Source organism: Phoca vitulina, unplaced genomic scaffold (genome assembly GCF_004348235.1).
Source record: "Phoca vitulina isolate PV1807 unplaced genomic scaffold, GSC_HSeal_1.0 scaffold38, whole genome shotgun sequence".
NCBI classification, from domain to species: domain Eukaryota; kingdom Metazoa; phylum Chordata; class Mammalia; order Carnivora; family Phocidae; genus Phoca; species Phoca vitulina.
Genome location: NW_022589741.1, coordinates 8,776,171 through 8,796,074, shown reverse-complemented (window position 1 = coordinate 8,796,074; position 19,904 = coordinate 8,776,171). Strand labels below are relative to the sequence as shown.

Genomic DNA, 19,904 nt, shown 5'->3' with positions numbered 1-19,904 from the left:
CGGGTGAACCGGAAGTCGGGAGCTGGCGCGCGCCCGCCGCACGTGCGCGCACACGCTGGTCGGAAGGCCGGAGCTGGAGGCGGACGATGGCGGAGCTGGGAGAGGCGGACGAAGCGGAGTTGCAGCGCCTGGTGGCGGCCGAACAACAGAAGGCGCAGTTCACTGCACAGGTGCGGGGACAGGCACCAAGGGGAAGAGACAGGAGGGTGAGGCACGGGTTGAGTTTTCAGACTTTTTATTCAGCCCGTGAAGTGACAGCCGCTAGGAAAAAACGAGCGGAGCTCTGCGACATCACCACGGGGGGACTGCCGCGTGCCCGCTCCTGCCGCGCCGCGTTCTTCCCAGAGAAGACTCCAGCCCCTGGTGAGCAGTAGTGCTCAGGCGCCCGCTAGGCACACCCAGCGTGCGGGAAAGAGAAAGTGTAAAGCAGAGAAGAAAGGTTCGGGCGACGCAAGGGCAACGGAACCAGGTTTGGCGGCGAGCTCTCCGGGCTTGGCCGTCGGAAGCTCTGGGTTCTGATCCTGCCCCTGCCCCTTCCAGGCCGCGTGCCCCTAGACAAGACACCCAGCCACTGTGGGTCTCGGTTCTGCAGTCGCCTGCTGCCTCACTGGACTGTAGAGATCATACGCGATCATGTATTTGAAAACGACAGAGCAGTGGAACATTAATGGAGAAAGGTGGGCTCTGAAGTAGTCAGTTTGGACTGTAGGGTAGGACAAGTGTTTTGGAGCCCTTTGGGCATGGTTCGAAACCCGGCGTGGACCCTTACTGGCAGCACCACTAGCAGCGTGGCTAATTGCTTAGCCAAACGGAGATGACAGTCGGACTTCAGGACCGCAGAAAGTACTGACTGACTGCTGAGTACCCAGTCTAGGAAGCCCTCAGTAAATGGTTACCCCCCGTGGGGGGTGAGGGGGACGGTGTTCGCGACGGATTAAATAGCAAAAACACATTTTTCTGTACCTGATGTGCATCTTTGTGGAGAGTGGATCCATAACCCTCATTGGATTCACAGATGTGTCCATGAGCCCCAAAAGGTTTAGAACTTAGGAACTAGTCTGTAAGGGATAGGTTTGGAATGACAGGAGAGCAGTGGTTTGGGGGGAAATTAATTGGTACCATACCTTCCCAGCTTACACTGGTGCAACTTGGGAATACTACTAACCATGCCTGAAAGTTTACAGTCGGATTAAGGACTTAACACAATCGGAAAAAATAGACAGTGGCCTTCAAGGAGTTAAGAATTTGAACTGTTTTGAAGAATGGGACAAATCTTTAGGTAGGGCATTCCGGGAATATTAAGTCACATTGAGTATGCTGTGTGTGCACTTCATTGAAGCTTAACAGGTTGGTGGTTAAATAATGGGCTGCCCTGAATGGCTAACAGAGGAATTGTGCATTAAGTACAGGGGTGACTTGATGGAAAGTTATTTGTAATTACTAAAGAGGAGAAAAACAGAAACGGAAAGGGTAAAGGATTATTGCAATGTAGGAACAAGGATCTGGGCCATACTGATGACAAATTAGGAAGTGAGGGAAGAGGAGAGCCCATGGTTTGTTGATGGAAAGAATGGTTTAGTCAAGTGACAGAAAAGGAGAAAAACAGGAAGGAAATAAAGTTGGCAGTTAGACCTATATGCAGACAGCAATGGTTACTAATTTTCTTTCCTCTTAGGTGCATCACTTCATGGAGCTGTGCTGGGATAAATGTGTGGAGAAGCCAGGGAATCGCCTAGACTCTCGCACTGAAAATTGTCTCTCTAGCTGCGTGGACCGCTTCATTGACACTACTCTTGCCATCACCAGTCGGTTTGCCCAGATTGTACAGAAAGGAGGGCAGTAGGCCATCCCCTGGGAGAATGACAGAAGCAAAGGACTTGTTAAGCAGATTGAAGGGCCAGTGGGGGAAAGTTGTCAGCCTGTTGTCAGGTGAACTTGAGGCTGTTACCAAGCCTATTGGTGCTAAGAAGTAACAGATCAAATGTTCAAAAAGTGAAATTTATTTATTTGGAATTCAGAAATTCCATGTTTTATCACAACAGTTATTCAATAAATCTGAATTCTCCAACTCGAAATTTCTTTTTTTTCCTTAATCCCATTTTAGGATTTAATATAGAGATCTCTGATTGGCAGGAACACTAGAAGTACGTTCCAAGACCAGTAGTGCAAATGAGAGATCTTAGGTTTTGAAAGGCCATCCTCAGCCATATTTAAGGGGGCTAGAAGAACCATCAAAGACTTAGCCTAAGGTATAGAAGAGAAATTGGGGTTGAGAAAGGTGAAGAACAGAAAACAGCTTTATTGCTTATATATGACCAAGAAAAAATAAACATGGCAAAAACAAAACAGGCAGGATGTGTATTCTTGGGAAAGAAATAGGCCTGCTAGGATGGGAGGAAGGGAAGGTCAAGACTGAAGCTGAACCAACTTCCTGGAGATGCCTGTTCCACTGGCCCATCTTCCTGAGTCTGTGCTAGAATCAGTACTTTTATAGCACAGAAACAATGCTAAAAAAAAATACGTGCTGAAAACTCCTTCCAACAAAGATTTCACTTATTCCAAGAACAAAACAATTTGTCTTTAGGTTAAGAGGTAGTAATTACAGACTGTTTGCCCCACCTTGGGCCCCTACTAATCCCAAAGGTAAAAATATACGCCATGGAACATTGACAATTGAGTACCAAAGTATTAATATTTCAAGTAAATATCCCCAAAGGTAGCACCTGCTTATAATCAAGGGATAGGGAACCTCTAGCCAACCATGTATTTTATGACTAAACATTTTATTAGACATCTGTTCTGTAAAGAGAACAAATTTAGTAGTTAGAACTGTAAAATATTACCACCTCATGGAATGTTGTTACAGTTATAGTCTATTGCTGGTGTCTTACACTGTCATGCTACCATGAAGTATTTCTATATTATACACGGGGAAAGTAAGGCCAGGGAGGTTAATTTACCTTTTCCAGACCTCATAACTAATTAGTGGCAGAACCAAGAACAAAAGTCTGAGTTTTCAAGCTTTCTACCCAGACCATGAAGTGACAACCAGAAAAAACAATGATATGTCATTTGGTATTCTGTCATAATGAAAAAATTCACTTGTGTTCTGCCAGCCTTTTTTCAGTGGTATTTTGGTTTCTTAAGAATTAACAGTAGGGATCACAGTATATAGCAAAGGGAAATAATATGGTCTCTGCTTGGTGCTTTAATCAGAAGGCAAACTGGGAAGAAGTGGGTGAGTCCCTGAGAAGCCTGTTGCATTTTGGAACTGGTTCAACCTAGTTTCAGGGAAAATCTAAATTTCATTAATAGATTTAGAAACGAACAAGGAATATAATATTTAAATGGCAGCTGCTACCCTGAATGCTGTTCAGAGCACCATCAGACAGCATGACTAATTCCTAATTTTACCCCATTTGGTTGAGGACTTAACCAAAACAACTGAAGAAATAACTTCGAACACAAGTCCATTTAGGCCATATACAGGAAGTAGAAAACCATTTACTAAACCAATTACCATGTTTAGGGGTATACTTAGTGTAGCCACAGACCCTGTCCAGCAGGGAAATTTGACAGAAAACCCTAGTCTCATAATAACAGCTGTCTATGGATGTTATCATGAAGGAAAAATGTCTTGCTCTTTACTCATTTTCTCATTAAATAAACTGGACCACATCTCTGAGGCCAAAATACAGAAAGAGCAAAGCACCAAGGCTGAAGACAAAGTTGTGGCACCTGCTATATAAACAGAGCAACACGTGTTCCAACACTGTACACAGCACCAGTTCCAATCCACCTCTTGATCCCGGCCCTCGCTTTCCCCAAATTCTACATCCCATTTGGTGTACCCAGGTTGTTACTGGGATTCAGCTTTCTGGGTCCTTCAATTTGTTGCATTTGCACTCTACCCTAAATGTGGTTAATTGCAAAAAATAATCTCTTCAAGAAAACTTCATAACAAAATACCAGATTCCCTATTAACAATAAGAGGATCAAGTTTAACAGGCCAAAACAGAAAACAAGAAGTCTCAGAACGTGGATAGATGGCACAGGACAGCTCTGACCTCAGGGCCCCTGTGCCGGGCAACAGAGTCACTGGCAAAACCCCAAGGTGGAAGAGCTGTAAGTAACCAGTCAGATGGGAAATGGAGAATGTCTCCTCATTTAGTCATCCTCTGAACTCTCTGCAGACCTTTCATCTGTAGCCACTTTCCAATTTGTGCGTTTGTTCGTCCTCTCCTGTATTTCATTGTTAACTATAGGGATATGGACTTTTTTATCTGTCTTTTTCCTTTTGGTTTTCATAGGGTCTCTTTCCTCACCTTCCTCAGAACTGCTGGATGCGGAATCATCTGACTGGGAAGTGTCACTTTCTGCATCCAAGAATAAAGCAGATTTTTTGAGAGACTTTTTCCTGGATTTTTTCTTGCGCTTATGTGACTGTTTCCTTTTCCTGGTACTAGAAGCCCCGGTTTCTTCCGAGAACTCGCTTGAGGAATCTGCTGTTATATCTGTGGCTTCTTTTTTGCTTTTCTTCTGTTTTTTGTGTGACTTTTTTTTCTGCTTTTTTTTGTGAGATTTCTTTGACTTCTTGTGTTTGTGAGACTCATGGGTAGATGATTTTACTTGGGGAGATGTTTTTTTCCCATTGGTAATATCTTGCTGATCACTACTAATAAAAAAGAGAAACTGCTTTACTATAGAAAATAAAAAGTGTATTTATATTTTAGTATTCTGCATTCTAGATAGAAAGTTGGGGTTAGAAGCACCTGAGTGGCTCAGTCGGTTAAGCGTCTGTCTTCAGCTCAGGTCATGATCTCAGGGTCCTGGGATGGAGCCACGTATCAGGCTCCCTCCCGCTCAGCGGGAATTCGGCTTCTACCTCTGCCCCTCCCCCTGCTCTTGCTCTCTCTCTCTCTCTCTCTCTCTCTCAAATAAATAAAATCTTAAAAAAAAAAAAGTTGGGGTTAACATTTGAATTTTAGGAGCTTTGACATAGGGTTACTATGAGACTTTATCACTCTCAGAGTTTTGTTTCCTCGTTTTGTTTTCTTAAAATGAAGATAAAAATTCTAATCTACCAAACTGAGTTACTGTATGGAATACTATGTATAAAAACCTAAATGCTATATATATATGCAGAACATCAATCAGGAAAAGGCAAAATACCAATTATCTCCCAACTAAATTGCCTATTATTTTTCTAGTTATATATATATATTTTTAAGATTTTATTTATTTATTTATTTGACAGAGAGAGACACAGCAAGAGAGGGAACACAAGCAGGGGGAGCAGGAAAGGGAGAAGCAGGCTTCCTGCCGAGCAGGGAGCCCGATGCGGGGCTCGATCCCAGGACCCTGGGATCATGACCTGAGCCGAAGGCCGACGCTTAACGACTGAGCCACCCAGGCGCCCCTCTAGTTACATTTTTAATGGCAAACGTTATCTCCTTTGTAAAATTAGGAACCCAATTTATAGTTCAGACTTGGAATTAATCTTACAGTTTCTAGTTTTTTTGTTTTCTTTTTCAGTAAGCCTATTTGCCTTACCTGTCTGTTTCAAATTCTTCAGGGTATAACTCTTTATAACCACTGTGACCCCATCTGTAAGATGACATATTTTATTACATTATTATTAAAGTAATGCATACATTTTTGAAAATTAAAAAAAATTAGACTTAGTGCATGCAAGACACAGACATGCACACAGAACAAAGAAAGATATGGTAGAGCCAACCCCACCTTCAAGCTCAGTAACTTAGCTGGCTACATTTTCTGTATTGCATGTTATTTCAGACACAAAGGATTCTTTTGTCTATTTGTAAGAGAACTTGCCTTTTTTTTTTTTTTTTTGAGAACTTGCCATTCTTAAGATAAGGAACTCTTCTATTCTGCTCTTTAGCTGTGAAGTACTTCTCCAAAAACAACTTGTAACAATGCTGTCAGCAATGGGACAATGTTTTTTTTTTACATAGCAATTTTATTTTTATTTATTTTTTTAAAATATTTTATTTTACTTATTTATTTGAGAGAGAGAGAGAATGAGAGAGAGCACGAGATGGGGGAAGGTCAGAGGGAGAAGCAGACTCCCCACTGAGCAGGGAGCCCGATGCGGGACTCAATCCCAGGACTCCAGGATCATGACCTGAGCTGAAGGCAGTCGCTTAACCAACTGAGCCAAGCAATTTTATTGAGGTATAATTCCTCTAACATGAAATTCACCCTCTTAAAGTGTACAATTCAGTGGCTTTTAGTATATTCAGAGCTGTGGAACCATCACCACTATCTAATTTCAGAACATTTTCATCACCCAAAAAGGAACTCCATTCCCTAGCAGTCACTCTCCATTCCTCCCTCTCCTGTAGCCCATGGCAACCACCAATCTAATTTCTGTCTCTATGGATTTGCCTATTCTGGACATACCATATAAACAGAATCATAATAAGTGGCCCTTTGTGTCTGGTTTTTTTCACCTGTTTCCAAGGCTCATCCATGTTGTAGCACTTATCAGTACTTTATCCCTTTTATCATCAAATAACATTCCATTAGTCCCCCCTTATCTGCAGTTCTGCTTTCTGGAAGCAGATCACCCTCCTTCTGTCATACTGTCAAGAGGTCAGGAGTAGCCTAATGCTACATCAAAATGCCTACATCATTCCCCTCACTTCATCTCATCTCGTAGGCATTCTATCATCCCACATTCTCACAGGAGTACAGTACAAATAAAATGAGAGATGACATTCACATAAATTTTATTACAGTATATTGTTATAATTGTTCTATTTTTAGTTATTGTTACGCTCTTAACTGTCCCCAATTTAGAAATTAAACTTTATCATAGGTATGTATGTATCTATGTACAGAAAAAAAACACAGTATATATAGGGTTCAGTACTATTCACAGATTTAGGCAACCACTGGGGGGGCTTCAATGGGGGGGCTACTGTACCACATTTTGTTTACCCATTCATCAGTTGATAGACATTTGGGTTTCTATTTTTTGGCCATTACGATAATTATGCTATGAACATTTGTGTGCAAGTTTTTGTAGAGATAATTAATTTTTAAAAGTACACATTCTCGGGTGCCTGGGTGGCTCAGTTGGTTAAGCAACTGCCTTCGGCTCAGGTCATGATCCTGGAGTCCCAGGATCGAGTCCCATGTCAGGCTCCCCTGCTCAGCAGGGAGTCTGCTTCTCCCTCTGACCCTACCCCCTCCTGGGCTCTCTCTCCACTCTCTCTCAAATAAATAAATAAAATCTTAAAAAAATATATAAAAATAAATAAATAAATAAATAAATAAATAAATAATAAAAGTACACATTCTCAGGCTAAATATTATTAATGGTCACAAGAATTTTTTCACAAACCTGTCTGGCATATTAGCTTCATAATCATATAACTTCTTATTCCAGGATTTAGCCTTAAGAAAATCATCTTCCAGTGCCCCAGAAATTTCATTCTTTGGCCTCCAATAGTCTCTTTGACTTTCTTCATCAAAACCATCACTACGCATCCGGCTATAAGGAAAAACAGAAGAACTTTTACATTTAGAAGCAATCTGTGAGGTTCCTTTATCGAATGGCATGCACAAAACCCACTGAACAAGCTAAGAGGAAAACAAAACCACCGATTTAGTGCTAAAAAAAAAAAAAAAAAACCAATGTAAAGACATGATCTGTTCCTCTCCATAAGTCTGTACAGTTGTCCAGTGAAAATCTGACCATTACTACCCATCCTATTGCAGAATACAGACAAAATGACTTATGGACTGTGGCATGCTATAGCTCACTCATTGATTCTCAAGTAGGAGGACATGCAAAGAGGGAAGTAGAGCATAATCACAGCTGGGAACATTTCAAACTACCCTAGAAATATATTCCCTTCCCAAAACACCAGCAACTTGCTATAGTGAGGTCATAGTAATAGTAGGAGCAAGGCCTAACCCATGAGTAGGCTGGGGTAGAAAAAACGTTGAGAACCACAGATACAGCCTGTGCTTACAAGGTCCACTAACAAGTCACTAAGCGAGCTAATCAACTATCAAAAATGTTTAAGGGCCTCATATATGCTAGGCACCATTCTAGCTACAGGGAGTGAGACAATCAGAATCTCTTTAGGGATTATGGTTTTTTAGATTTATTGACCATGACAGGTATCAATAATTCACTCTAAAAACAACATTTTGGGGACGCCCAGTCCCCAGGCTCCTTGCTCAGTAGGAAGCCTGCTTCTCCCTCTCCCACTCCCCCTGCTTGTGTTCCCTCTCTCGCTGTCTCTCTCTCTCTGTCAAATAAATAAATAAGGGGCGCCCAGGTGGGTCAGTCGTTAAGCGTCTGCCTTCGGCTCAGGTCATGATCCCAGGGTCCTGGGATCGAGCCCCACCTCGGGCTCCCTGCTCGGCGGAAAGCCTGCTTCTCCCTCTCCCACTCCCCCTGCTTGTGTTCCCTCTCTCACTGTCTCTCTCTCTCTCTGTCAAATAAAAAAATAAAATCTTGGGCGCCTGGGTGGCTCAGTTGGTTAAGCGACTGCCTTCGGCTCAGGTCATGATCCTGGAGTCCCCGGACGGGCTCCCTGCTCAGCAGGGAGTCTGCTTCTCCCTCTGACCCTCCCCCCTCTCATGTGCTCTCTCTCGCTCTCTCTCTCTCTCAAATAAATAAATAAAATCTTTAAAAAAAAATAAATAAATAAAAAATAAAAATAAAAAAATAAAATCTTTTTTAAAAAGTTAAAAAATAATAATAAATAAAATCTTTAAAAATAAATAAATAAATCAATAATAAAAATGAAAACAACATTTTGTTTCTGGAAATGCTGCTTGGAATTAAACAACCAATAGAAGACAAATTATCATCTGCACTAACTTTACTTCTAAATTCTCAAAGGACCATCTTCAGCAAGAAAACAGACTGCAAAGATACTTATTTTTATATTGAGACTCTGCCTTCTTTACCTTGGACACCCTGAATACTTCCTTGTCTAAAGCACTTCACACATACAGTCAGTCACACTCCAAAGGCTGAGTACTACACAGGCACACTCACTCTCTAATATCTCACTATTAACTGTTTCCCTGGGTGACTTTAGAAATCGGCATTATATGGGGATGGGGGGATGGGTTAGCTCGGTGATGGGTATTAAGGGCATGTATTGAATGGAGCACTGGGTGTTATATGCAAACAATGAATCATGGAACACTACAGTGGAATCTAAAAATCCAAACTCATAGAAATAGAGAGTATGATGGTGGTTGCCAGGGGCTCGAGATATGCTGGTCAAAGGGTACAAACTTCCAGTTACAAGATGAATAAATTCTGGGGATCTAATGTACAGCAAAGATGATTATAGTTAACACCACCGTAATATATATTTAAAAGTTGCTAAGAGAATAAATCTTAAATGTTATCACCACACACACACACCCCCAACACACACACACAAGGTAATTGTGTGAGGTGATGTGTTAGCTAACCTTATTGTAATAATCATTCTGCAGTTTGTGTGTATCAAGTCATCATCATATTGTATACCTACATGTTATATGTCAATTATATGTCAATAAAGCTGGAGGGAAAAAAGAACAACAACAACAAAAAAACAGAACAAAAAAAAACTAAACAAAAAAAAACTAATGATGTAATGTATGGTGACTAACATAACACAATAAAATAAAATTTAAAAAAAAGAAATCGGCATTATTACTACAGTCATTTTTCACACATACAGCTATACACTAACAGGCATATGAAGCCCAAGAAATGTTCTCAATACTCAGACATTCCTGTACCTCCGCAAACAAGACAACTAAGCCTACATAATCCTGCATATTCACACTGAAATTGTTAAAAAGGTAATGTGAAAGTTGTGTGACTTGGTGAACACAGGAAGTAGATGGGGTAAAGAAAAGGCTGAGGGAGAATCAAAGACTAATAAAAGGGGACAAGAATAAATGATAGCTAAGTGACCATAAGATAGCAACAGAAAATCTTAAAAGCCACCAGACAAGGTCAGAATACACAGAATCTTTAACTTTTAAAGTTGTTCAAGGTAGAATTTTTAAATTCCCCATTGCAAATAAATACTAAGTGTTAAGCCATATGCATCATAGCCATTACCTTTATGCTTGGGTCTAGATTCATGAAGGAAGGAAGGCTTAAAGATTCACAGAACTGAACTCATCTATCTTTAGCATACTAAAATGCTTTTAAATGAAAGTTGATGGTTCTGAACAAGATCTGAGTTATTCTGGATCTTAGAGCTCCAACTTCACCTTGAACTACTGGGTAACATTTTCCTTTTGGTCCCCCGGTAAGCATCTTCCATCTGTTTCTCCAGTTCTCTTATTTTCCACATATCTGATTCCTCCTGAATCTAGATTTTTTAAAAGAAAAGAAATATAATTACTAAAAACAATATTTTATATCACAGAAAAGTAACTGACAATACACTCTGCACCAATTATTGTATTACAGACTGGGTCATAATCAGGAACCTGGGGAACAAATTCAGGATTCTCTAAATAATCCGACCCAGTGAATCTCAAATATGTAGAATTCTGCAGCAACAGGAGAACTTTTTAACCCTGCATAGACTCATTTATCCCCTTTTAATTTTGCAACTATTCTTCAATGATCAAATGATAACCCTTTATGTTTAAATTAGTCACCAAATCCTTTGGATTCTATCTCCTAAATTCCTCATCTTCATCCCGACTGTCACTGTTTTCATGTGAACTCCTCATCGTCTCTCACTTGGAGCACTGCAATTGCCTAACTGGTGTTTCTACTGTTTCATTCCATCTGGTCTATCATCCCCTACCCAGCTAACAAATCATCTTTCTAAAATACAAATACAGTCTTGTCACACCCTGCTTAAAAACATTTGATAGCTTCTTTACTGTTGTTCAGAGGAAAAAGTCTAATCTCCAAGTATCACAATCCAATTCTAATTTACCACTTGAGCCTCATCTTCTGTCACTACCCAACTCCCCACAACATTCCCTACTTTCCAGATGCACACACTTTCTTGCCACACCCCAAGTGCTTCATGCTCTTCTTTGTTGCCATATGAGTACATGATGTTCTGTCTGGAATGATCTTTTACACCTGGTAAATTTGAACCTGTTCACCAAAAACTAGTTCAAATATGGCAGCTCAAATACCACGCATTCTGTGAAGCCTTTCCTAATTTCCCAAGGCAGATTTCACTGTTCCTTCCTCAGTGCACTGAAGCACCTTGTATATGTCTCTACTACAGTACTTATCAAATTGATTGTAATTATCTATTTTATTCATCTTTGTATCTCCAAACTACCAAAATCATGCATGGCACACTGTATGCCTCCAATAAATGTTGAGGAAAAACGAGATTGTACCTCTCACCTTATTGTGAGCATCTGTGTGCCGGATGACATTCCTCAGGAGGACTTTCCCCAATGGAACACGGGACATTCTTCAATCTGAAATGAATCAATAAATAACATTTAATAACAATAATTTCCTTTATTATCTTATCTTTTATTACAGTGTCATAAAGAAGCATGAGGTAAAGGAAAGATTACTGAACAAGAAGTCAGAGGTCCTGAGGGGTAGTTTTCCCTTCACCATTAAAAGGGGAAAATGCCCGACCACACTAATGTGCAGATGAATGTACAGTGAGATAGTGGACATCCAAGTTCTTTCAAACTGCACAGAATTAAGTGCCTTCAAGAGCACCATTTTATTTAATCCTCAAAACAACCCCATGTTTTATATGAGGCAAGCATCTTCATTCCTATTTTGCAGATGAAATTCCCTTAAGCATAACTTGCCCCAGGCCAGAGAGCCCAATGTAAACAAGATCCAGATTAGAAATCAACTTTCCAATCTCAAAATTAGTTTGTGATGAAGCCAATACCTAGATCTGACAATGTCAGGGACCACAAATGTCAACATTTGACATCAAATGCAGACACGCCTACATTTCTCCATTCAGAGGAATTTTACTTTCTATTTTGTACAGAAGCCTCCAAAAAACAGATGACAAGGATATTCAGTGTGTAGCTAGCAGCGGTTTTGTGCAACCACCCCACCGCTCACTCACCCCTCGATCCTGAGGAAATCAGGCATCTTGCTAGTGTGAGACGAAGAACCACTCCATTACAAGATCTCCTCCGACCCAGGAAGCCAAGGAGTCAGGGCTCAAAGGCAGCTCTGCAGCTTCACCCGAGTCCTTCGTGAAAATGCAGCCTTCCCACCGGTTATTCTGCCCTCACCCGTGGCCCAGGCCACGGCTGCCTTTCCCCCAGCCCACACCGACAGGAAGATCTCTTTCCGGGCCGAGGCCGGAGGCTGCGCCGGCGCGGAATCCGGACAGCCGGCGTGACGGGCATGGGGGCATGCCCCGCTCACGCTCCTCTGGGACGGACCCGAGGACTGGGCTTCGCTCTCCCGAAAGGATGGGGACGCTCTGGACGGGTACAACCCTCGAATGGGCCCCAAGAAACACCCAGAGTGCCCGAAGGGGGGGAGGGGGTTGAGGCTTCCAAGTGGAAGACAGAGAAAATACCCCCGTCTCTGTCACCGGGATCCCTGCCCCCCAGCGGCCACGGAGCTCCCGGTAACCTTCCCTCCAAACGCCCTCCCCATACAAACACACACAAATACACCCATACCGTGCGCCGCAGCCTCGCGTGGCGGGGATTTGGGGGGAGGAATCGGTCTGGGAGACAAGGGAGCGGGCTTCCCGTTCAGGCCGGAAGTCGTGCTCCGGAGAAACTCTTCCCACCCACGGGAGACCCAGAGACTCCCACGGGGAGGGTTTCCAGCATCCTCTAGAGATCGAAAGGTGCGGAGGGGAGGCGGGCGCCTTCCTGGAAAAGAAGCGGGTCGGCCTCGGCTGAAAAGCAAGCCCGACACCAGAAGGGGGGAGACTCCGGAACTGGATGTAAAAAGCCTTTCTTCCTGGAGCTTTCCGGACCCAATTAGATGTTGTACCCGGTCCGGTTACCCTAGTAACAGGCGTCGCGGTTCGTCAAGGAACCGAGAGAAGAGGTGGGTTCGCCGATCTCCGGGAAGATTGTCCTTTAGTTAAGCTTCCCGTTTAGTTTAACCCTAATATAGTATTCGGGGAACCCAAACCTCTTCTCCTCATTCTGTGGCTGCTGTGGGACGCCTCTCCAGTGGGAGAGGAGAGCGAGGGAGGTTATCTCTAGACACAGATGGTATCAGTATTCTCGTAGTGTTTACGAAGTGTCCTAGCCTCTCTATATGAGCATCCTTAATTCTCACAATACCCTACGAGATAGGTATTACCGTCTTCACTTTGAGAATAGACTGATACATAACTTCATTGCTCAAGGTACCACACCTAGTACGTGATAAAGCTGAGACTGGGATCTAGGCATTCTGGCTCCAGAATCCTTGCTTTTAACTACGAAGCTGTGAGGACGTCTCCTGTAGCTCTCTGGCAGTTTCAGGACTGGATAGGCACCCGTCTGCCAATACCCAGGTATCGGAACAAGAGAGTCGGTCACCGGGTAATCCAGACTTTAACTGACTACTCTACCCTCAGTGCTGGTGAGAGTCTAGGCAGAGGTGAGGACTTGTCTGAGGGGGACTAGATAATTAGAGAATAAGGTAAAGAAAAGTGGTGCTGAGCCGCAGTCTTTTAGACACAGGTGCTAACTTCACCAAAACAATTCCTGACCTGTTTGTTCCTCCTCCTCCAAAAGAAGAAATGAACCATTAGTTACACAGACTTCTTCCCCCTGAAGTCCTATCTTTCCACAGACTCAAGAGGCCTGTTTACCTCAATCATGGAGTCGTCCTCAAAGGGTCTGCTCACCCAGGTTACTCAGTTCTGGAACCTCCTAGATGATCTGGCTGAAACTAATCCTGAGAGCTACGAGAAGTTCATTCAACAGCAGCTGAAAGAAGGGAAACAGCTCTGTGCCACCCCAGAACCACGGCTCTGTCTACAAACCAGGATCCTGGTATGTAGTGTTGGTACCCAGGGATGCGAGGTCTTGAGCGGAAGAATCCTAGAATAATCAGAGAATCACTTACCTTTAGCTATTGCTACTTTAAGAGAACTTGAGGGGAACCGCCACTCTAAAGGGAGAGTGAAACAGTGTGGAAGATTATGTTGAAGGAATAAGAATGGGAAATTCACATATATTTTGGAGATCTCAAAGTCATTTTCTACTAGAATAAAAAAAAAGTAATGTAATGATTTAACAGAGACTCGTAGAATTGGAAGTTTTTCAAATAAAGAGAACTTACTTGGCTGGGAGGTAAGGAAGTGGTGAAATAGGGTCATATTCACCTGGAATAGCTGCTTAGATCGGTGCCCCCTCCTTCCTCCCAGTTCCTCTGGGAGCAACAACTGGATCTTGAAAAGTCAGTAGCTTGGGGGAAATGAGGTAACAGTACAATTTTCAAACACAGTTTAAATGCATGGAATGGCTTACTTGGTGACTAAAATTCTCACTCTTCAAATTCTGTGATGAGTTACCTTTATGATATTTTTAAATGAAAAAAAAAACACTAGATTTTGAGATATGCAAAATTATTTTTTAGAAACCAAAGGAAAAAGTACTTTTTATTAATCTGTGTCAGTGGAAAAGGATCCCAGCTCCCCAGTCAACCACTCATCCAGTACCTCTAAGTGTTGGCAGACCAGAAGATATGTCTGAGACATCAGGTACATAGAATTAAGGGAGAGAAAGCACATTTTAAAAACTTTATTGGGAATAAGCATGGACCAGATTTTACTTGGTAAAAGGCATTACAAGTAAAATATTTTATTTGGTTATAATGTAGTTAATAACTAATAAGCATACCTTTATTTACATAAATTGAATGCTATTCAATTTTTCTAATAGTAACCCATATAAAATGCCAAGAAATGCCCTAATTGGAAATTTGTATATTTGGCACCATTGTGATTACCTCTGAAAAATACAGGAATAGAATTTTGCTTTCTAGCTTTATCCAGGATTATGACTTAATATATTACCTGACAGTATCATCAGTGAAACAAGTTGTCTTCATTTCACATCCTCTGAATTACACACACAGATGTTTATACAGTCATCGATGTTGCCTACAATCCTGATGTTCTCCAGGCAGCAGAAAAGGACCAAGTGAAAAAAGATCAATTAATACGGATGACCATGAAATGCATTGAGGAACAATTCCAGTTCACTCTCTCATACTCTTACAGTATCACTAAATTTAGAATAAAAGGAAGCATTCAAAGGATGAAACAAAATCTGATGGGAATGCAAGCTGACCCCACAGATTTAAGAGAGAAAATGAGAAAGGGTAAGTTAATGACTGTAAATGGAAAATTTAACTGATTTAAAATTGTTTTGCATCCTGTGTACATTTTGCAAACCAAAAATCTTGGTTTTAAAAGATGAGAAACTTAAGATAGAAAAATATAAAGATTAGATATTAGAAATATTAACATGTCCTTAAAGATTTTTAAACCCTGCAAACTTTTTAACCAAGTTGTTTGGTTTAAGATTCTTTTTTTTTAAGATTTTATTTATTTTTTAAAAAAAGATTTTATTTATTTATTTGAAAGAGAGAGAGAGCGTGGCGGGGGAAAGGGGGGATCTAGAGAAAGAGAGAGAATCTCAAGCAGACTCCCCCCTGAGCACGGAGCCCAACTCTGGGCTTGATCTCACGATCCTGGGGTCATGACCTGAACTGAAATCAAGAGTCAGACACTTAACCTGACTGAGCCACCCAGGTGCCCCAGGTTTAAGATTCTTTTTAGATTCCCAAACTAAATTAGCTTCAGCTTATCTGCCATTTTGGCTAATGCCACAAATGTTACAGTTCATAGCCTGATAGTATTTTATGTTGATTAACTTTGTGATTTCATCTCCCCCCCCCTTTTTTTCCCATAAGAACTAACCCCTGAACAGATAAGTAGGACTGTGAGCAATTCAGATCACTTTCAGCTTTTATTGCCAAAAGGTGAAGTTTCAAGTAAAACAAGGTGTCTGATTGAGGAGATTTCCAGTACAGAGATCCAGGTAGACATGAAGGAACCAGCCTATGAATTAAAAATTGTGGCTGACCAGAATGAGAAACCTCTGGAAATTGAAATAAAAGTTGAATTACCTGGTATTAATTCAGTATCTCTCTGTGATCTTAGTGTTTCTGAGGTAAGTTGAACAGGTAATACTATAAATTTGTATCAGTCAACATTTACCATATTGTGCTGTAGTAACAAACTCCACAGTCTCGGTGGTTTGTAGCAATTTGCTCAGGTTGTATGTCAGGTGGGCCTGCTGTGTTCCAGGGGTCTTGCATATTTCAAGATACAGGTGAGATATGCCATTCTCATGAAAGAGGGAAAATAGAAATGGCCAAGCCATGCAATAGATCCTAAAACTTTCTCTCAGAGATAGTATATATCACTTTACTCACATTCTATTAGCCAAAGTTAAGGCACCAGGCCAAATCCTATATCAACGGGGCTGGGAAGAATATTCTCACAGGTAGTCATAGGAATTCAAATGGCAAGGATGTATAATCCTTATTATACAAAAGAAGAGCAAAACATTGGCAAAGTCCTACAATCTACCACAGTCCAACTCTCAAGGACACAAATATTTGCTTCTTTCCCCAAGAAAGGCATTTCCAATCCCAGTATCAGACTCTAAAATACAGGATTTTGCCATTATAATCTGCATTTTCCTCTTGAACCACAGACCTATGAACTACAAAGACAAGTAACCTACTGCCATAGCCACATGCACCGTACAATGTGCAATGGAGAGAGGATAACCGTAATTAACAGTCTCAGTTTGGAAAGGGGGAAAATATGAGGCACACAGCACCTATTGGTGCACAGCAATTCTGATATCCTGGAAGGCAGATATCGTGAGGGTCCCTTTCCTGTAAGTAGAGGGTGTTCTTGGTTAGGTCTCATTACAAGATTCCTTCATTACCTAGCCCCCTAGTTCCATTGTTTTCCATGACTTTCAGCTTCATTCTTTGGGTGGTGTTTACCTTTTTCTTTTTCAAGATTTTATTTATTTATTTGACAGAGAGAGAGACAGTGAGAGAGGGAACACAAGCAGGGGGAGTGGGAGAGGGAGAAGCAGGCTTCCCGCGGAGCAGGGAGCCCGGAGCAGGGAGCCCGATGCGGTGCTCCATCCCAGGACCCTGGGATCATGACCTGAGCCGAAGGCAGACGCTTAACGACTGAGCCACCCAGGCGCCCCGGTGTTTACCTTTTTCTTACCCACACTGGCCACATCGGAAAAGAACATTGGAGAATAGGCCATCCTTACGTGCTGAGCAGTTTACTCACCCTGTTACACGCTTTTGGAATGTTGGGGATCCAATGTTTTAGTCTAGACTGGTAGAATTTTACTTCTTTGATTCTAATCAGTGCCACACCCACGATTCTTTATTAGGCATGTCCCTTTTTCAATGGCCTTTTTTTACTTAATTGCTGTCGTTTGAGCCAAATGTAAAGATTAACTGAGCTCCACCTTAATCCAGTTAGAGGTTTTAACAAAGAGTATAATGACGTGTGATTCAATCTTTACTTCTAGGCTGTCTTAGTCTTTGTTGCTAAGAAATAAATTCTCAATTTTATTTTTTACTGGTTTAAAATAAAAATTAGTTCCATTTCTCAGTCCTGAAGTCTTAGAATTTTGGGGCTTTGTATAGTCTTTTAATCCTACTCGCAAACTAGGAAATTCTTTTCTAAGCTCATCTCTTTTTGTAGTAGCTTATTAAATGTAGCCAATAGAAACAATGCATGTTACCAACATTCTGTTTTCACACTTTACCTGAAAGCCACACATTAACGAGGTGCAGTTAGTTGTCTTTCAAATTACTGTGCTGGTTTTACTAAGGGCTTTATCACTATAAAACATGGATCACCATTTTTCCTATTGCCAATACATTTTCCTCGCTGTTTGCTGGTCAGCCACAAAGTCAATGCCACATAATCTAGGATGGCAACACCCAATTTATGGCACTGTATCAGTTAACTTTTGACGTACTGAGCAGCAGTAACAAAAAACCTCAGGGAGTCACAGCAGCAACTGTACAGCTCATTGCAAGTCACATGGCAGTGAGATCCTCCTCTTACGGGAAAGGAGTAACTGAATAATCCAGTAACATATTTTAACCAGGAGTTACTTTCTATTTTCATATTTTAAAATACTTTGATTTGTTATTCTTAGGATGATTTATTGATTGAGGTCTCTGAGAAGTACAGATTACATCTGAATCTTCCAGAATCTGTGGATACTGAAATGACTACAGCCAAATTTATCAAAGAGAAAGCTACCTTAATCGTCACAATGCCATTGGTGTAAGTCAAGAGCATCATCTGCTTTGGGTTTTCAGTGATAAAGGCATGTGAATGATAGATAGGACCTTCATTATGGGTGAAGAGGTGGTGGTTTACCTTAAACACTAGTATTTTCTAAAGAGTTCTTTTTGATGGAATGAGATTTTCTCATCAACTTAATGTTTATCTTTTTTAACTTTCTTCTCAAACTTGGCTAGAAGCAGAAACTATTAAAAACGGTATTGCCGTGATATACTTGTTTTGAAGCTATTTCTAATGGTCTTAAAGTAACAAATTGTCATTTGGGAAAATTCTATGTTTCCAAGTAAATTGTGAAAATTCTTGGTTTACTGGTTGAAATTCTGGTTTACTTGGTTGTCTCTAGCAAATTTTTGCATCAGGAATAAATCTCAAACTGTAAATTTTCTATTACCAAGAGGAACTGAAGCAGTGAAAGTCTCCTCCAGCTATAAAGTTACAGGGCCAATGTACTAGTATGCAAACTTCTGTACTTCTATAAAACAGTTCTGATGGGAGGAGTCCAAGCTACCCGTCAGACCTTTTAATATCAAATACAGACTTGTCTGTGGACTGGATACCATGATGCAGTAACAATAACAGGATGTTATTGTACAGAAGACGCAAAATAAATCTAACCCTAAGAAAAAGGATGTGACTTTGGGACAAGTGCCTTTCTCCTATGAAAATAATTTTAAGACAGAAGGATGTATTTATCAACTTCATCTGTCAGATGGTTGTTCAATACAGAGGTATTAACTTTGATGTTTAAGCATCCTTAATCATCTTTCCTAGATACAGTACAGCTTCCTTGTAATAGTTTCTAGTTCAACATAATGTCTTTAAAGTCCTTATTAATTTTAAAGCTTTTTAACTTTAGAAACTAATATAGTATATAGAAGAGAAGCAATTGGTATGTGATACTTAAAAACAAATATAATTTTCTTAAGCCTGGTCTGGATTTGAATTCTCCCAGCAATAGGATAATTTACCATCTGAAGATTTTCTAGAACTGTATGATGTCCTAAAGTTAACACCCCTATTATAGTCTCATCCCTCAAAAAAACTTGGAATGCTTTCACCTTACCTTCTCTTCTACAAAATCACCATCAATACTTGGCCTACAAACTCTCATACCTAACCACATAGAACTGGTTGAATCTCTGCTCTGGCACTCTTGGCACTTGGGTGTTACTTTTGTCAGCAGCTATGTGTTTGTGTACTCATTAATAAAATGCATATCAAGATCTAGCATTTTTTAGATTTTAAATTTACATCCTTGTTACTTTCCAAAATATTTTACTTATTTCAATGGATTTTTATATTCATAGAAATTTCTCCTCCTCCTCCCTCCCCCCCAAAATACCAAACTTTGCCCAGGAAGAACATTAATAACTGTGGGGTAGTTTAATATGAGTCTTACCAAATTTTTTTCCTTGAAACTGGAAAGTGAGATGGATATTAATTATCCTTGATTTAGAGACTAGATTTTTCTACAAGCTTGGTTTTATTTATTTTTTTTAAGATTTGAGAGAGTGTCTGTGTGTGAGCAGGGGGAGAGGCAGAGGGAGAGGA

The 19,904-nt window shown here is 40.9% G+C and overlaps 4 protein-coding genes across 8 annotated transcripts in view; 2 read left to right on the top strand and 2 right to left on the bottom strand.

Annotated features, from left to right (window-relative positions):
• Positions 1 to 48: 48 nt before the first annotated feature.
• TIMM8B (translocase of inner mitochondrial membrane 8 homolog B) lies at positions 49 to 2,075 on the top strand. Its single transcript, XM_032427799.1, has 2 exons — positions 49 to 170; positions 1,676 to 2,075. Exons 1-2 carry the CDS (start codon positions 87 to 89, stop codon positions 1,841 to 1,843), a joined length of 252 nt encoding a protein of 83 aa, XP_032283690.1. The 5' UTR covers positions 49 to 86; the 3' UTR covers positions 1,844 to 2,075.
• Positions 2,076 to 2,167: 92 nt separating this feature from the next.
• NKAPD1 (NKAP domain containing 1) lies at positions 2,168 to 12,843 on the bottom strand. 4 transcript variants are annotated; one of them, XM_032427796.1, is made up of 7 exons: positions 12,655 to 12,728; positions 12,084 to 12,113; positions 11,384 to 11,460; positions 10,273 to 10,373; positions 7,373 to 7,522; positions 5,554 to 5,607; positions 2,168 to 4,675 (listed from the first exon to the last, which is right to left on the bottom strand). In XM_032427796.1, the coding sequence occupies exons 3-7, from the start codon at positions 11,450 to 11,452 to the stop codon at positions 4,168 to 4,170; spliced, it is 882 nt and encodes a 293-aa protein (XP_032283687.1). In that variant the 5' UTR covers positions 11,453 to 11,460; positions 12,084 to 12,113; positions 12,655 to 12,728; the 3' UTR covers positions 2,168 to 4,167. The 4 variants fall into 4 exon arrangements, with proteins under 4 accessions (XP_032283687.1, XP_032283686.1, XP_032283688.1 ...); XM_032427795.1 differs by lacking the exon at positions 12,084 to 12,113 and having other exon boundaries at positions 12,655 to 12,843; XM_032427797.1 differs by lacking the exon at positions 12,084 to 12,113 and having other exon boundaries at positions 2,168 to 4,672; positions 12,655 to 12,843.
• Positions 12,211 to 19,898, top strand: PIH1D2 (PIH1 domain containing 2). Of its 2 annotated transcripts, XM_032427800.1 has the most exons (6): positions 12,211 to 12,457; positions 13,772 to 13,974; positions 14,561 to 14,684; positions 15,062 to 15,307; positions 15,902 to 16,161; positions 18,202 to 19,898. In XM_032427800.1, exons 1-6 carry the CDS (start codon positions 12,223 to 12,225, stop codon positions 18,334 to 18,336), a joined length of 1,203 nt encoding a protein of 400 aa, XP_032283691.1. In that variant the 5' UTR covers positions 12,211 to 12,222; the 3' UTR covers positions 18,337 to 19,898. The 2 variants fall into 2 exon arrangements, 1 of the variants encoding a protein (XP_032283691.1); XR_004302228.1 differs by lacking the exon at positions 12,211 to 12,457 and adding an exon at positions 12,978 to 13,033 and having other exon boundaries at positions 13,756 to 14,684.
• The window catches only part of DLAT (dihydrolipoamide S-acetyltransferase), a 37,085-nt gene continuing 31,851 nt past the window's right edge, over positions 14,671 to 19,904 (bottom strand). The window contains exon 14 of the mRNA XM_032427794.1: positions 14,671 to 15,094. Within this exon, the coding sequence (XP_032283685.1) occupies positions 15,031 to 15,094 (64 nt within the window). The 3' untranslated portion in view covers positions 14,671 to 15,030. The remainder of the gene's footprint in view (positions 15,095 to 19,904) is intronic.

Excerpts from the sequence above, each read along its gene's own strand:
- PIH1D2 (XM_032427800.1), top strand. The coding sequence starts at position 12,223 with ATGCAGCCTTCCCACCGGTTATTCTGCCCTCACCCGTGGCCCAGGCCA. Across the intron at positions 13,975-14,560 it reads GTCTACAAACCAGGATCCTG|AAACCAAAGGAAAAAGTACT; the intron begins GTATGTAGTGTT and ends ATTATTTTTTAG. Across the intron at positions 15,308-15,901 it reads AAGAGAGAAAATGAGAAAGG|AACTAACCCCTGAACAGATA; the intron begins GTAAGTTAATGA and ends TTTTCCCATAAG.
- TIMM8B (XM_032427799.1), top strand. The coding sequence starts at position 87 with ATGGCGGAGCTGGGAGAGGCGGACGAAGCGGAGTTGCAGCGCCTGGTG. Across the intron at positions 171-1,675 it reads AGGCGCAGTTCACTGCACAG|GTGCATCACTTCATGGAGCT; the intron begins GTGCGGGGACAG and ends CTTTCCTCTTAG.
- NKAPD1 (XM_032427795.1), bottom strand. The coding sequence starts at position 11,452 with ATGTCCCGTGTTCCATTGGGGAAAGTCCTCCTGAGGAATGTCATCCGG. Across the intron at positions 10,374-11,383 it reads ACACAGATGCTCACAATAAG|ATTCAGGAGGAATCAGATAT; the intron begins GTGAGAGGTACA and ends TAAAAAATCTAG. Across the intron at positions 7,523-10,272 it reads ATGTTACCCAGTAGTTCAAG|CCGGATGCGTAGTGATGGTT; the intron begins GTGAAGTTGGAG and ends TTTTCCTTATAG.